The sequence below is a fragment of the Zalophus californianus genome, chromosome 16, assembly GCF_009762305.2.
Source record: "Zalophus californianus isolate mZalCal1 chromosome 16, mZalCal1.pri.v2, whole genome shotgun sequence".
Lineage (NCBI taxonomy): Eukaryota > Metazoa > Chordata > Mammalia > Carnivora > Otariidae > Zalophus > Zalophus californianus.
In genome coordinates, this window is record NC_045610.1 from 18,913,909 (window position 1) to 18,930,562 (window position 16,654).

General features: G+C 55.3%; 1 protein-coding gene across 8 annotated transcripts in view; it reads right to left on the reverse strand.

Moving 5' to 3' along the window:
- Nucleotides 1–16,654, reverse strand: part of KSR1 (kinase suppressor of ras 1) — a 146,181-nt gene that overhangs the window by 13,650 nt on the left and 115,877 nt on the right. For 7 of the 8 annotated variants that reach the window (XM_027625717.1, XM_027625714.1, XM_027625716.2 and 4 more), the window contains 10 exons: nt 16,136–16,197; nt 15,929–16,035; nt 12,738–12,906; nt 10,761–10,802; nt 8,956–9,010; nt 8,060–8,108; nt 6,634–7,013; nt 4,346–4,442; nt 1,230–1,363; nt 413–544 (listed from right to left, as the gene is read on the reverse strand). In XM_027625717.1, coding sequence (XP_027481518.1) covers nt 413–544; nt 1,230–1,363; nt 4,346–4,442; nt 6,634–7,013; nt 8,060–8,108; nt 8,956–9,010; nt 10,761–10,802; nt 12,738–12,906; nt 15,929–16,035; nt 16,136–16,197 — 1,227 coding nt within the window. The remainder of the gene's footprint in view (nt 1–412; nt 545–1,229; nt 1,364–4,345; nt 4,443–6,633; nt 7,014–8,059; nt 8,109–8,955; nt 9,011–10,760; nt 10,803–12,737; nt 12,907–15,928; nt 16,036–16,135; nt 16,198–16,654) is intronic. The other variant, XM_027625715.1, reaches the window with a different exon arrangement.

The following is a 16,654-nucleotide window of genomic DNA, read 5'->3' on the forward strand; positions in this document are numbered from 1 at the left end:
CATTCTATTTTTTTTGGTCAGCTTTGTGGGGCACTAGAGGCAGGCTGGCAGGACCCCCGGTTCTCCCAGAGGGAGAATGCTGAGCTCTGGTCACCGTCCTCATGGGGCATTGGGTGAGACTGACACCTGAGTCACCTTAGTGAAGGTGTGACTGTCAGTGACTGACACCTAAGCCTCCTTAGTCCTCGTGAAGCAACCTTACAGGAGGTACTGTAATTCTCTGCCTTTTACCGTGGGGGAAGAGGAAGTCAAGGATGTGGCCCCTTAGCCAACAAGCGGCAGAGCCAGGACTCAGAGCACAACAATCCCCTCCGGCCCCCCCCCCCCCCCCCCCCCCCGCCGGCAGGACCCCTTCTTCTGGACACACTTGGCCTTCGAGCCGCAGGAAGGGGGACGTCAGGGGCCGCCTCACCCAAACGCATAGATGTCAGCAGCTTTGGAGAACGGCAGCTGGTCTTCGTCCTTCCCGGGGGTCATCTCGCGGACGATCTCCGGGGCCAGGTAGCAGAGCCAGTCATGGGACAGCTTCAGCTGGTTCTCACGCCTGGAGGCCAAGAAGCCAGGGCAAGGGCACGGGGCCTTTCAGCCGGCAGCAAAGGCTGCCTAGCACACCTATGCCCCAGGGCCAGCCTACCACCCGTGCATGGCTCAGAAAACAGCTTGCATATCTGCACTGGCAGAGGCACCAGGGGAAGAGGGATAACCAGCTTCTTCCAGGAAAACGGACCAGTAACCGGTATTAGCAGGGAGTGGATTCTCCATCCCAGGAAATCCGTCTGCCTGTGTATCTTACAACCTGGCCTGGGGCTCGGTCTCCAGCCAGACTGCCACTCTCCCTCCAGGAGGTCCTCCCAGATTCTTGGAGAGAAGCCTTTCTCCCTACCCCCACCCTTCAAGATTTGGGGAAATAAAACCTGATGCTCTTCCTCATCACCTCTTCCTGATGAGGATTGTGAACCCTAGGTCATTCCTAGAATATCTGCCCATTTCCCAAGCCAGTGGGGACCCAGCCTCTTATGGGGGTCAGCCTGAGAATGAAGTGCTATGTGCGAGGGACCCCCCATCACCCAAACCTGATTCTGGACCAGAACCACAGGACCTCAGTGAACCTGAACTTTCCTGCAGGGAGGGCTGCCCCTCAGCAACGGACAGGAAGAGCTGTATCTCCAGGCCTGGCTGGCACTGCCCAGCCCCACCCTGTTCTGAGCGGACACCCAAAGCCAACTTACCGGCCCTCTCGGACCACGCCTGAGATGCCAAACAGCCCGAAGTCTGTGATGACCACTTTGCCATTGTCATAGAAGACGTTCTTGGATTTGAGATCTTTGTGCACAATGCCCTTGGCATGTAGATAGCCCATGCCCTGGAAAACAGCAAGCCTCACGTCAGCAGGGCGGGAAGATGAGGGACAATGATTCAGCGTCCACCCGGGCTGGGCCATGAGCTCGATGCCCTACTCAAGTCAGCTCAAGTAATCTTCAAAATCCTATGCAGTAGGATGATCTCCATTGTACAGATGAGGAAACCAAGCCTCAGAGAGGGGAAGTCACTTGCCCCAGGACACACAGCAGTTAAGCAGCATTGCTGAGGTTTGATTCCAGGCTAGTCCATGTCACCATGCTGTCCAATAGGCACCATATACTTGGCTCAGGTGTGAAGTGTGGATTACGGGTGGGGAGCTGGGGGGGGGGGCAGGAAGTATATAAAGAGCGATGATCCCCCCCCCCCCGTGTTAAGTCATACAGGAATTGAGTGATCTACAGGGTCTCGATCAGGCTTTGTACAACAAGCCTCTACCCTCAGGCTGGGCAAGGGCTCAGGGTGGGGAGCAGAGAGGAATTCCCACAGACAGAGTCCCTGAATTCAGGTGGTCCTAATATCTGTGCTGGGGTAGAGGGAGTCCTCGACTACTACCTATGTCCAGATCCACATTCCATCTCGGTTCAGGTTCTAGTTCAGTGTGTGGCCCTGGACACTGGACTTCTGAGCCTATCTCCTCATCTACCAAGGGAAAGGGGCGGGGCTGGAGGATTTCTAACCACTCCTCGATTTGGAAGTGAACACTGGCCAGGTGTATGGGATGTGGGTGACCTGACACAAGCACAGTCTCGTCCAAGGCCAAGCTGTCGTCATGAAACCCAAGACTCCCATGTACCCAGATGCCCTTGGGAATGGGGGCGGGAAGCCACCACTGACACGGCATTCCCCGCCAGCTCAGAAAGAGGCCCGTGTAAAGCCACCTCCCAGCCTCCCACGTTGAGGGCACTTCACACACTATGAAGAGCCCTTCGGCGGCTTTCAAGGTATCTTGGGGTGAGAAGTAAAATGGTAAACAAGAAACCACATTTAGAAGTAGAAAGAATGAGCCGTGAGGCAGAATCAGACAGAACTCAGCTGAGGCCAGAGCTCAGCCTGAGGGGGTCTGGAGAGCGTCGGAGAAGAATTTACACAGGCGCTCAATGGGGAGGGCTTGGGGTCTGCTGTCCCCCTGCCGTGGAAGCAGAGGGCTCCAGGAAAGAGTGACTTGCTCCTTGCCAAAACTCCACCCTGAATGCAAGAAGGTCATTCCTAGAATATCTGCCCATCTCCCAAATCAAACCAAGGTACAAGCCTTCCTCAGTGGCCCAAGACCCCAACGTGGTCTGAACAGGGACCAGCTGTATGACTGAGGACAAGCTGCTGTCCCCTCTGAGCCTTGTTTATAAGAGAGCTGCCTCAAAAAGCCAGCTTCAAGAGATAAGATGGGGGCACCTGGGTGGCTCAGTCATTAAGCGTCTGCCTTTGGCTCAGGTCATGATCCCAGGTCCTGGGATCGAGTCCCGCACTGGGCTCCCTGCTCAGCGGGAAGCCTGCTTCTCCCTCTCCGGCTCCCCCTGCTTGTGTTCCCTCTCTCACTGTGTCTCTGTCAAATAAATAAATAAAATCTTTTAAAAAAAGAGAGAGAGACTTAAGTGCCCAGGTCTGGAACAGACGCCCCGCCCTTCCCACAATTTCACAATTTCACAGTGTCTCCAGACTGGCCCCCAAATCACAAACCTAGATCAAGTTCAGGACCCTGTTATTGTATTTTGAACCTCAAAACACCAAAGATGAGTACAAAAGGAAGTGGCTTAGAAGGTTCCAGCGGAAGGGGGCAGGGGACAGCTTTTCGGCAAGAGGAAAACCAAACAAGCCAGCAGAGAGGGAGCTTCTGGCTCTGCAGTTCTAAAATCTCTGAGTAGCTTTTCTAGTCTGCCCCTAGAAACTTCCAGATAGCTCATCCATCTGACCTCAGCCAGTCAGCAAGCAGACACAGACTCCCCAGTGTTCTGACCATAAGGAGACAAAACTAAATTAAGGGAGGAGGGCAGAGCAGGGGAGACAGAGGGGAGCAGGGCCCAACGAGTTTGGGGGACACTATGAAGCAGGTGTGACACTCAGCAGCTCCCTCCAGCTCCTCTGAAATGAGACTTACCGCAGATGAAGGCATAAATGTGCTATTTTAATTTTGAGGCTTTAAAAGTTTAATTCATTAATTCAGCCACCTGGTGACGTGGAAATCTTGGTTTGCTCATGAAAGTCACTGATTTTTGTGTTTTCCTTGCTACACACACACACACACACACACACACACACACACACAATGGATGGAAGGGGGGAGGGAGAAAAAGGAAAGGTAAGGGTGGAGGCAGGGAACAGGGAGTTGGGGGGAGCTGGTAAGAGCAAGCTTTTCCACAAAAACAAGAAAAGAGAAACCCCGACCCAGCAGCAGTCTGGCTTTTACCCAAGCCTGCTTGGGTGCTAAAGAAAGCAACTTATAAAGAAGCTTTTCTTTCATTTGTGTTTCACTACTTTAAAAAAAAGATGAAAGAAAGAAAAAAGGCTGCCTGAGGGCCAGTCCTCATGCAACCTGGATTTGGATCCTGGAAGGCAGAATGCGTGTGCGCTTTCACCCCGCCCTTAATCAGTTCTAGCAGCCTCTCCCTGCGTGCCAGGCCCCGGCCTCAACGTGCTCTCGGCAGATTACCCCATTCTGCTCTTGTGCCAATCCAATGGGGGAGGCTACGTTGGAATTCCCATCTTGCGGGAAGCAGGCCAAGGCTCAGAGACTGAATGACCTGCCCAAAGTCACACAACTGGTGTGACCAAGATTCGAACTCAGGCCACGTGTCTTTAAAGCCTCCTGCATTCCTCCCCAACCAACTCATCCGTCATCACCGACTGGGTGCCTAGCTCCTGGTTCTAAGCAGGTGAGGCACAGACAGAGGGAAGGAGATGGGGTCCCACCCTTGAGGGCCCCAGCTCAGAGACGAGATGAAGCAGGGGGATGGCCAGGAACCCTGGAACCAAGTGGGTAACCCTTTACCTTGATGATCTCCTGGGCAATCTGTCTGGTCTTGTTGATGTCCAGAGATGTCTTGGGGTCCCTCACAAATGAGTGCAACGTCCGCCCCTTGCAGAAGCTGTGGAGAGTGGTGGGGTCAGGCTGAGGGGTGGGGCCGGTGCAGCCGAACCCCACCCCTCAGAAGCCTGAGAGGAGCTGTGGAGAGAGTTGTGCCCCCGGCCTCCGGAAGGCTCTCTCTGTCCCTGGGACCGTGGGCACCAGAATCCCTGTTCTCCACCAAGCCCAACACCCATTCCTTCTTGGGCCTGGCCTGAGTGTACAAAATCACACACACACACACACACACACATACCCCGCTCCCTGTGGCTCCGGACCTGCCCACCCCAGAACAGGAAACCCAGTTCACCAAGGTTCCTGGCAACCCAGAGCAGCCCAGCCTTGGAGGATTCGAGGCAGAAACAGGCCTCCTCAAACTCAGCGAAGAAGCTGGTCTTTTAGGACTGTAAGCAGACAAAATTTGGGGCTCTCCATAATGATTCTCATGATCATTTTTACTGTTCTCTGATCACAGAGATTTCATTACAGTAGAGGCGTGTGTAGGAGGGGGTGGCATCACGAGGTGTCAGTGATTACAGGACAACAGGTTCAAGTGTTTGGGCCTCCCCCTGCAAGGACTCCTAAAACCCGGGTGAGCAAGGACCCAGAGAGAATGTATGGCTCATTTCCTATTCCCGGGAGAAGTTCAGGAAGGCATCTAACGAAGGGCCTGGTTTTAGGAAACCTCTCCAAGGAGATAGGATTCTTGGAGCCTCAGACACTTTGAGAACTGGCTGAGGGGTCTGGGATATTGGCTGATGGTTCCTTGTCTGTTTTCGAATCCCCTCAACATATCCTAAAACGTGAATTTTTTTTGGTAATGAACGTTTTGCTATTTTGATCTATGTATTCCCTTTAAGCAGACTCAGGTTCTCAGAGCCCCGGGTGGGTGAAGAGAGACGGACAGATGAATGGACGGACAGCGCTGGAGGCTGGGACCCTGGGAGTTGCTGAGCTGGTGTAACCTAAAGCATCACGTTGTCGGGCTTTGGGCTGGCATTTGGTCCCCTTGATGTGGCAACCTGGGCGGTATCACACTGCTCAGGAATTCTGGTGGTTCTGCTTTATGTCTCTGATAAACAGGCAAAAGGGAAATTTTTACTTAGTAAATGCAGTTTGTTTGAGTGGGGGGGAAAGATTCTTCCAAAGTACAGGGTCTGGCTACAGGGAATGTCGTCAGAATATTAATGAGGGGGCTCTTGGCGGATAGGATTCAAGTGATTCCTAGTTTCTTCTTGAAACCTCCATGTATATTCCAAAATATCTCCACTAACCTCTTATTGCTGTTCCTGACTGTAAAAGCAAACACCCACCAACTTTTTGAATGCCATGGGCCAAAATGTTTCAGCCTCACACCCCCGGTGCTGGGGGGATGGGCAGTCACACACCAAAGTTGGTGGGGGGGGGGGGGGACACATCGGTGAGCACTTTCTGGAGTAGAAACAGACAGTATATGTCAGAGCATCACATGCATATACTCTTGCTTAGCACATACTCTCCCAGAAAGTCACCTACACAGAGAAATAAACATGGTCATTACGGCAAAGTGCCCAACAAAAGAGGACTGGCTAAATAAACTGGGGGCGACCTGTGATCAGCCAGAGAGAGAACCCAGAGCCCGGGCCACTTTCAGTGATTCATGCTGGTAGCTTGAAATCAGCTGTGGGAAGAGTATTTATTTATACCACAGGAATGAAGAGATGCCACAAACTAGGGCTTCCCTCCTCACCACCCAGAAACTGGTGGTTCCACATTTACGAGCACACGGCTGGGGTCAACGATGTGCCAGGAACGCTGGGTGGGCGTTAAAGACTGTGGCTGGCCTCAGACCTGCACCCAACCTGGGGAAAGCAGGTGCGAACCAGGAGGGCCTGTACTAATTCTTCCAAAGGAATCGTTTAAAAAACGTGAGTATATACAAACTTCTGTGTTTAAACAGAAGGCACGATAAAGATCTGTCACAGTGTCCACCTTGAGGGAGAAGCACCCAGTTGGGATGGAAGGGGACTGGCTTTCACTCTGCACCTTTCTGGAGCCTTTGACTCTCTCTATCCTTAGGCATCATTTTGTTTATTTGTTCATGACGACGGGTTATCCGATGGGGAAATTATACCCCATTTTGGTTCTCTTCTTGGCACCTTGGTCCTCCAGAGCATCCTCGCAAACCACGGGGCCCCCGGGGAAAGGGTGGGGGCGGGCAGGGGCTCGGTTACCTGGTAATGATGGCCAGGTGGGGCGGGTTCATGCAGGCCCCCATGAAGAGCACCACGTTCTCGTGTCTCGTCTGCCGGTAGTTCATCACCTCCTTCTTGAACAGCTTCAGGTGGTCCTGGTTGTGGCCGTCCATCTCCAGCAGGCGGATGGCCACCTCGCCGTGCCAGCGGCCGCGGTGCACCCGGCCCCAGCGGCCCTGCCCGATGGGCTCGCCCAGCTCCACTTGCTCAAAAGGGATGTCCCACTCCTGCAGGTACACACTGGTCTGGCTGGCCTTGCGAGAGATGGGGCCCCGCCAGGGCCGGCGGGAGCTGGGCAAATCGTCCACCTCGTCGTCGTCACCCTCTGCGTCGGACTTGCCGGCCTCCGGCTCCTCGGCCTGGAAGGAGGGGGAAGGCAGAAAGAGGGGCAGAGGGTCTGGGGTCAGCCAACTCGCCCTCCCCAGAGCCCCAGGAGAGAGGCATGGGGTCAGGAGGCCCAGGTTCTCGTCGCCGCTCTGCACTGGCTTGCCGTGGACGCCGGGCAGGTCCCTTAGCCCCATGGGGCCTCGATGTCCTCACCAACAAAACATGGTGCATGGCCCAGGGGGGCCCTGAGGCCCTTCTTCCCGAGAATGCTCCGAGATCTACTGATGAATGACATCTAATCGCTGGGAAAAAGCAGTAACATCCCCCTGGCATAGACGAATTTGACCGCATTTATCCTTTCTGGGCATTCCCTTGTTTAAACTGGGTTTCTGACTGTCCTCCAGGCAGGAGTGAAGCAGTCAGTTAACATTCTAAGCCTGGGTGGCTCAGTCGGTTAAGCGACCGCCTTCGGCTCAGGTCATGATCCTGGAGTCCCGGGATCGAGTCCCGCGTCGGGCTCCCTGCTCAGCAGGGAGTCTGCTTCTCCCTCTGACCTTCTTCCCTCTCGTGCTCTCTCTACCATTCTCTCTCTCTCTCTCTCTCTCTCTCTCTCAAATAAATAAAAATCTTAAAAAAAAAAAAATTCTAAGCCACACTGCATGGCCAGGGACGCAGGCTCAGCTGACACTTTGGTTCAAGGATTAAGACAGTGGTTCTTGGGCCTCGCTACGATCAGAATCATTTGGGGGGCTCTGACATCATACAGATGCCTGGCCCCACCCCGGACGGACTGAACTAGAGTCTCCCACGCTGGGCCTGGGGGTGCCGCGGGCTAGGGTGGGAAGCATGAGAGGTGAGAGCTTACTTTAGCTTCAAAGATAAAAAACCAAAAAGAAGCCTGCTTCGTTGCATTCCTCATCATTCCCCCCTGCGAGGCACCTGCCGCAGTGGGCTCCTAAGATGGCCCTTGCCAGGGCCTGGCACCCACACGCTCCCCACACCCCTGTGTGTGTGCTGAAGACAAGGAGGAGAGGAGAGAGAAGGCAGGGTCTCCGGGCTGCGCGTCATCCTCACTCACCTCCACGTCATGATCCTCCAACACGTCTGCTTTTGGCTGGTTGTCGAGCCTAAGAATCAAAACAGTGCGTCAGGGAGACCCTGAGCGCGGGCCACTCTGTTCTCAGCTAGGCAGAGGACTCCCCGGTGAGGTCTGAGAGAGGGTTACTGGGCCCTCATCCTAACTGTGACCCCCCTGCATGCGGGAAAGGCAGTATGGATGCCACAGAAACGGACAGGAGGCTAGAGGCCAAACCCCATTTCCCTTCTCTGGCCTCGGCCTTCTTCAGACTAACCTGAGGGTGGTGGGGAATGAGGGGTGGGCAGGAACCACCAAGGCCCTTTCAAATCTGATGCCCGGTGCACAGGGTTCTGAACGAACACACACACACACACACACACACGGGACTTGAACTTCTACTTGAGAACCAGCTCTGTCACCTCCTAGCTGTGTGACTTCAGGTAATTTCTTAACCTCTCGGTGGGGGCTCTCGCCTCCGCACATTAAGGATGACACCTACTTCGATACCTACCTTCACCAGGCTGAGAACTATGTGAGGAAACGGGAGTCAAGGGCTCAGCAGAGCCAGACACGGGGAAGGGGCTCCGTAAACAGGAGCTATTTTTAGTAGGTGTCTCTAGCTCCGAGCCTTTGCCCACCTCTCCTGGGTCGTAAGACTGCCCCAGGTTCACAAATATCCCTCCCCATGCGGAGTACACCCACAGGAGGCTAAGAAAACCCTCTGGGCGAGTTCAATTAGCCCAAGGAGTATCCCGCCCGGCTGGCCCAGGTACACGGCAGCGTCCAGAGCGGGAGGTCAGACACACAAAGGCGGGGTGGGAGGTGGCCAGGGGTGCAGGTCAAGCTTTAACAAGTCCCCATGGAAAAGAAAGAGAACACAGCATAGGGAGGCTTACCGGGTGCTGTCCGCCGCATCAGGGGATGGGACTGCCTGTGGAAATGCTGAAATGTCTAGAGGAAACAAAAAGCAAACACAAGGCCTGAGACTCCCTTCCTCCACCCCCTCCCCCAAAGGACACAGTGCTTGTGAAGCCGGCCCACCCAGTGGAGTGGCTCCTCCCCAAGCGGCCAGCCCCTCACAGGGCCGTGTCCCTGTTCACCAGGCCACTGCCACTCCTCAAATGGGACACGGATGCAACCTTCACAGCGCTTGGTTTTGCCCACACAGCTGGGTGCTGGGAAGGGCCTCCAGGTGAGGGAGGAGGTTGAGATTCTCCAGTGAACCCCATTCCCCTGCGGCCAAACTGCCCCCTAGGAGCACGTGGTAAAAGCAAACTGGATATTATTGACTGGACGTGGGGGGTTCTGCTCAGAGGCGGCAGCTGGTTACAACAGCCCTTGAGAGCAGTGAGACTCGTGGGGGGCTCAGGCCAGCAGAGGCCCAGGGCAGGGCTCTAAGGGGGCTCATTAGTGACACCTGGTGCCTGGCTCAGCGGCTGGCATTTCTGGTGGGAGCCAGAGGCCCCGCCCCTTCGGCTTCTGGGTTTGGGAGGCTGGCGGAGCCGTTCTCAGGCGAGAGCAAGAAATGCACAGTCCACACCTCCAGGGACCCGAAGACTGGGCAGGTGGGGCTGACCCCGATCCCGGGACTTTCCCAGTTTTAGCACTGAAAGTCCCTGACCCCTCCTAGCCTGCGCACACCTGGCCAAAGCCATGTGGATAGTCCTGTAAGAACTTACAAATGCCCCAAGTTGCTCCCCTAATGGAGCTGGGCTGGAGAACAGAAAAGCCTGGACTAACCAAAATACCATGACTTCAAGGCAGGTCTGTTTAACCCAGGAGAAAAACAATTAGCTACAGTCTTTGTCTAAACACACCGAGAGGGCGCCTGGGTGGCTCAGTTGGTTAAGCGACTGCCTTCGGCTCAGGTCATGATCCTGGAGTCCCGGGATCGAGTCCCGCATCGGGCTCCCTGCTCGGCGGGGAGTCTGCTTCTCCCTCGGACCCTCCCCCCTCTCATGCTCTCTCTCAAATAAATAAATAAAATCTTTAAAAAAAAAAATAAATAAAAAATAAACACACCGAGACTTCATATGGCTAAATTATACAAATGCTTGTCATCCTCAGCTGGAAAAATAAGTACTAACCACATAAACTCCCTGGGGGCAGGAATATGGCCAAATGCAAAGGTTGGCACGTAGCGGGTGGGCAAAACAATTTTTGTGGAAGGGAATCAATGAGATTGAAAGTTGTCTCCTTGAAACTTTCTAAAATAAAGCTGCATTTTATCTTATCGCCAGCAGATGGCGTGAGGCAGCAAGGCTCAGGAAGGTATAAACCCGCAGACTTTTCCAACCTGGCTTCCCTTTCTAAGATAGCTTCTGTAAGTAGCTTCCTTGTCATGATGTAGGGGGAAGATATCCTATCGGATGCTCATAAGGCATCGGCAGAAAGGTCTCTCCCTTCACTCTGCAAACAGGATTTCTGCCACCTCCCAGCTGTGTGACCTTGGGTAGGTTGCCTATAGTCTCTGTTCAAGAGGCCGAACAGGACAGATGCCAAGGGCCCTCCCAGCAGATCACTGCCCCTGTGAAGAATCCCCCTCAAGGCAACCCACCCTGCTCCCTTTCCCAGCCGTGATACACAGCTGTCAAAACAGGTGTATGTGAGACTCAGGCACCTGAGAGGAGGGGGTGCCCAGGGGGGCTGGACAGAGGGCTCACAGCAAGGTGCAGTTAGTGGAACCATGCAGAGGACTCACCTGGAAAGATAAACTGCTGTCTATGATGAATGAAGTAGGCAGCTTTAAACAGAAGAGGAGGTGAGTCACACACACAGAACAGCAAATGCAGGGGCTTGGCGAGGGGGGCTGGTTACAGGGTGGGGCAGAGCAGGGTGACCCATGCAGGAAGGCGAAAGGGAGCTGGAAGGAAATGGGTGCTAGCAGGAGCCCCCAGCAGGGAAGGGGCTGGCCCCGGAGGACTTGCTGCAGAGGCCTGGCCCCTTCCATTCGCCTCCCAGGCTCACTTCTCTGTGAAGTGTGTCTGAGCCCAGAAGGGTGAGACACGAGGGGGAGGAAACAGTGCCTCTGAAAGCCGGCTGGGCCTTGTGCAGAGGAGCGGCCTCCCTTGGCCCCACACTCATGCCCAGAGGTGCTGAGGCCTCAGCAACCCGACCTCACCCTCCAAAACAGAACAAAAACCCACCTCTCTTAATCGGGACTAAAGGGGATGCGCTGGGGGTCTGGACTCTGAGAGTTGTCATATGGTAAAACAGGGGTACAGATGGCCTTTCCCCAGGTTTATTCTTCGACATAAATGGAAATGCCCCCCCCCAGAGTACAGAGTGGGTGCATGGTAGGAGTCATTCCTTCCCCAGGGTAACCACAGGGCCGGGCCCCGGGCACGGCCATGACCAGCGAGATCATAGATCCTGGACAGAGTGAGGGCTCTGTGCAAAGGACAATGAGGGCCCAGCCCACAGACGTCAGGGAAAGCTGAGAGGCTCTGGCTGACATCACAAAATGGACTTTTTCTGTGGCTATTGTTTTTCAAACAGGGCCTTCCTTTTAGAAAAACCCAAGCTAGAAGTTTAGCGAAAGACCCAGTTTCAGAGCATAATGGCAGAGCAGAATGCAAAGAGACGGTCACTCCAATGGGCTATGGCTCCACTGCGGGCGGGGTGGGTGTGCTCGGGACGACGCAGGAGATCCCCAGCCAGGCACACGTTAAGGCAAAAGAGAAAAGATTCCTACAAAATCTCAGTCTCCCAGCGCCCCTGAAAGAAATCCCTAGGACCCTGGTAAGAATGGTCGAGAGAGGCTGCCTGGCCTCCTGCTGGCTGCACGTGGCTCCAGCTAAGGGTCGCCTGGCACAGAAAAAGCTCTGCCTCTGTCCTCCCGGGCCTGGAGCCCCAAGGGCCAGTGACAGATGGGGCCTGACCTGACCGGGCCCAGAGCAAACTGGAGTGTCCCAGTGGCCACCAACCGAAATACCCAGAGGGTCTAGACCAGCTGCAAGGAGCTGCCAGGAGGGGCCAAGGCCTGGGCTCATCCTGAAATAGGCGAGTGGGCCTTGCTCTGTACCTTGGAGAGGTGGGACACCCCGGGCCTGGCTGAGAGACGGGGGACCCTGGCCCTACAGAGCATGCACTCCCCCTGAGACTCAGTGTCCTCATCTGCACGGTGGGAATAACCTAATCCCAACTTCACGGGGTCTCCTGTTTTATGGGAACAAAGAGGGAACAAAAGCTCCCCCTTAAGCAGCTTATTCAGATCACAGAGCAGGTAAGCAATCGAGCCCCAGAGTCCCTCTCCCAGGCCTTCTGGGCCTGCCCCAGCTCCCTGCGCTCCTGCCAGGCTTTCTGAGCGCTCAGAAGCTGTGAGTGAACAATGCCCATGAGATCCCATGCACAGGAGGGAAGGTACGGGGATTGTGTCGAGAATCCAGGCTTTATGCCTGACAGACTTGGCTTTGATCCTGGCTCTGTCCCTTACATGTTACAAAGCTCAGGGCGAGCCACTTCCTCTGAACCTCAGTGTCCCCATCTGTAAAATGGGTGTGGTAACAGCACCTACCGCAGAGCTCTCATCAGGTGTAAATACGGTAACACACTTGAGCTTGGCTCCCGGCAAAGGCTCTTAGTGCTGGCAGTGTTTGACCTTGAGCCTGCTGGCGCGTGCTGAGAAGGGACACTGGACCCCATCCTGAAGGCACACAAAAGCCCCGAGGTGCGGTACCTGGGAAGTTGAACCTGCTGTCCCGTTGGCCAGGAGAGGGGTTGGGGGGCGTGGTGGCACTGGATGGATTGGATGATGTTGGGAAGGGTGCCGGCGAGGAGGGCGTGGAGGATGTGGTGGAGGACGGGTTGCTGCTGGAGTCCAGGTGGTTCATGGCCGGAGGATGCTCCTGTGGGACCAGAGACACCAGAAGTGGGCAGGGACTGTCATCGCCCTGCCTGGCCTGCCCCTCCCATACCCCAGGCTGAGACCCTCCCCTCCCTGCCTAAAAACAAGGAAGTCTGCCCAGGGCATCCTGACACTGTACCGGTCTAATATTCAAGACCCTCACCTTGATGCCCATCCCCTAAGGTACTCCTGCTCATCTTTCTTGAGCTCAAACATACTCTCCTCCCAGAAGCCCTTCTCGAGCCCAGTGGGGACCACGCTCCTCCCCCTTATCCGCCTATAGCTAGCACTCCTCCTCAGGGCACTTGCACTTTGTCAAATGCATCTATCTTGGGGGGTTTTCTGAAGAATTTCAGAAAATTCTGTGTGTCCTGTGAGGGCAGGGACCGCGCCTGCTCATCATACACCCAGTGCCCGGCTCTGAGCAGAGCACACAGGAGGTTTTTTTTTTTTTTTTTTTAATGAATACAGTCTCTGACAAGTGTTTAGTGTGTGGTACACAGTGGTGTCTAATAAATGCTCCCTCCACTCTTTTGCAGACCTACTGGCTAGGACTGCCCAGGGGCCTAGCAAGGTCAAAGGGCCAGTGGAGAGAGGGCTACAGGTGCGACTCTGGCCCTGACCGATTTCCCGGACTCAAACTCCAATCCCTCAGGGGACAGGGTTGGAATTCCTTGGCCAAGAAAGTTGGGGCCAGGGGCGCCTGGCTGGCTTAGTCGGAGGAGCATGCAGCTCCTGATCTCGGGGTTGTGAGTTCAAGCCCCACACTGGGTATAGAGATTACTTAAAAAATAAAATCTTTAAAACAAAAAGTTGGTGCCAAATTAGGTTAAAGGCTGAGTTCTACAGGTTTCTGTTTTGCAGGCCCTAAAGGCTCTCAGGTTTCCAGGGCACCCCAGAACCCACCAAAGCTACAGTGGGCCTCACAGTCCAGGGACAGCCCCCACCACCTGGTGCCACAGACCGGTGGGGGAGGGAGCTGGGTCCCCTGAGCCCTTCCTCTCCCTGCTCACCCTGCAGTGACCCTGCAGTGATCCCTGTTCCTCAGGGCTGGGCCAGCCCGGGGAGGTAGAGTAGCTACGAGGCAGGTTGAATCCCGGCTCCTCCACTCAGCACCCATGTGACCTGGTTCAAATCAGCCCACCTTTCTGAGCCACAGTGGTTCTCGATAAAATGGGGGTATCGGCTGCTGCTTCATGGGCTCAGTGTTTACTACCAACACGTCTGCACTGCCTATTGTGTGCTGGACTGCGACGCAGGCACCAGGGACCAGGCGGGAGCAAGACCATGAGGCCCCGCCCTCCAGAGCAGCCACCTGCTGGGGACACAGGTCCTCAGCCCACATCCCGGCAAGGCCTCCCCGAGGACTGAGTGTGTAAATGCTGAGAAGTGTGTTTCAGGCAGAGGGAATGGGGGGGGTGGCAACCAAGGCCCCGAGGCAGGAGTAGGCAGAGCCACTATGAGCAAGGGCAGCTAGAGAAGAGGCTGGAGACACAGGCCGGCCCCTTAGATGACTGGGCCAAATGCACGGCCCTCGGCGCAGTGCCTGGCGAAAACTCAGTGACCTTTAGCTCGTGTTATGAGAATAACCATAAATCGGGGTGAGGGAAGGACGACGGCCGGTCAGTGCCCTCGGTGAGGTAAGGGGAGGCACCACCCAGAACTATGTCAGGTCAGGGCCGGGCAGGTGCATGCAGGAGGGCCTCCTGGAGGAGGAGGGGCTCTGAGTGAGTTCTGAAGAACTGACAAGTGTGGGTGTGGGGGGACGGTGTAAAGGGGGGGGTTCATCGGGTGTTTGCCAGACAAGAAGACAATGCTGGCAGGGTGGGAGGGGCAGATGGGGGTGCCTAGTGTCCCTCGCGAGGAAGTGTGTCTGTGTCTGTGACAGGCTGGACAACGCCGCTCCAGACCAGCAAGTTCGTGAACGTCTGTCCCCTCGTTACCCCTACAACACCCTGTCAACGAAGCATGATTGTCCCCACTTTCCACACTAGGAAGCTGAGGCTCAGAGAGGTAAGGGAACTCACCCAAGGTCCCTAACTGAGGCGTTAGGGACTTGCTCTGAGGCAAGAAAGGGGACTGACTAGTCGGGACTGGAGTTCAGCTGTGGTCCTACACCTCTCCACTCCACCTCTGCATCCCTGGTGGGAACACCCCAGTTGGGGGAAAATGCAATGACAGGCGGAGGGAGGCTGAGAGAGGACAGGAGCGGGCCCATACGCACGGTCAGCTCCGAGGCACTGGCCTCCCTTGTCGGGTAGTAAGATGTGGAGCAGCCCTCCCCCCAGGCTGCACCTTCTGGGTCCCTGGTGTTAATGGGCCGTACCACCTGCTTCTCTTCTCCCTGCCCCAACCTCTCCCCAGTCCGGCCCAAGCCACGGAGAAGCCAGTCGCATGCCCCTCCGTAGGGAGGCAAGGGCCTGCTAAGCCCTGGTCTGGGGCTGGGGCACAACACACTTGAAAACCCACAGCCACACCGGCAGCAGCCCGGGGGGGAGGCCACCAGCTGCATGGTCACCAGGGGGCTGCCATCTGAAGCCACCAGGAGCACAGGCGTCTTATAGACACCATGCGCACCTGTGTCTGGGGGCCACGAAAGGCCTGTTAGACTCGCCTTTCAAATCTGTTGTAGCGGCAGAGGACCCCTGCTCTGGGCCTGCCCCTCGCTCACGGAGGGGGGGCTGCGCTCAGGGTCCTCATCTAAAATGTGATGAGTATGTGATTTTTAGAACCATTGTGAAGATCAAAAGAAAGATCAATGGAAAAAGTTCCCAACTCACAGTAAGTGCCCGGGAAATGTTCCGTTAAACCGGGGAAGGTGGTCACGGGCAATTAACTACGATTTGGACATCAACGTGAAGTCTACGAAATGACTAACAACAGGATCCCTGAAGGCCACCCTCTGGCCTTGCGTTACATGCCCCACTTCCCTGCCAGACCCCCACATTACAGGAGGAGCCCCGGGGCAGGGTGGGGGCTTCTCCCGGCAGAAGCAGCTGACCCGTGGGCCACCGCCCGTGTACCTTCTTTGTCAGTGCTTTGGGGAGGGTTCCGAAATGGGGCTCAGCTGCTCTGTCCACTGGGTTGTTGATATCCGAGGGGACAGATTCCGTCCTCCGAAGCCTAGGTTCTAGGTAAAAAGGAAAAGGGGGAACCATTAGCAGGGAGCAGATCAAGCTACAGAAAAGTCCACCCCAAGCCCCGAAAGCAGAGAAGAGTGGAACACTCACGTGGGAGGAAGGATATTCTACAGGCAGGGGCTTCCTTTGTACACTTGTTATGACATTTCAATCTGGGGGAAGAAGGCGGCAGGGTCAGTGCACGGAGGGCGACTTGGGGCTCCCAGGGCATGCACGGGGGCTCCAGGCAACACTCACTCTTGACCGCCTTGATCTCCACGCCCTTCTCAACAGACACTAACCCAGACGTCTGGAATATTCCACGTTGATCGTCCTAGCAGCTACTGTCTGCCTAACCGCCCAGCAAAGCAGTTTTAATCATACCCATTTTAACTTGTTGTGGGTCACACGTCTATTTCTCTTCTCTAAAGAAAAGGACACCCTCCACTCACATTCAGAAAACTAGAGACCAAAATCTGAACTTACAAAAAAGATGAATCAGAAGGAGAGTGTCTACCTGACCAAGGGATCCCAGGGATGCAAGGGGCAGCCCCTCCCGCTGCATTCCAACACAGGCCACATGGTCTGAGGGTCAGCACGGGCCCAAATGGAAAGACCTAGGCCCTCAGT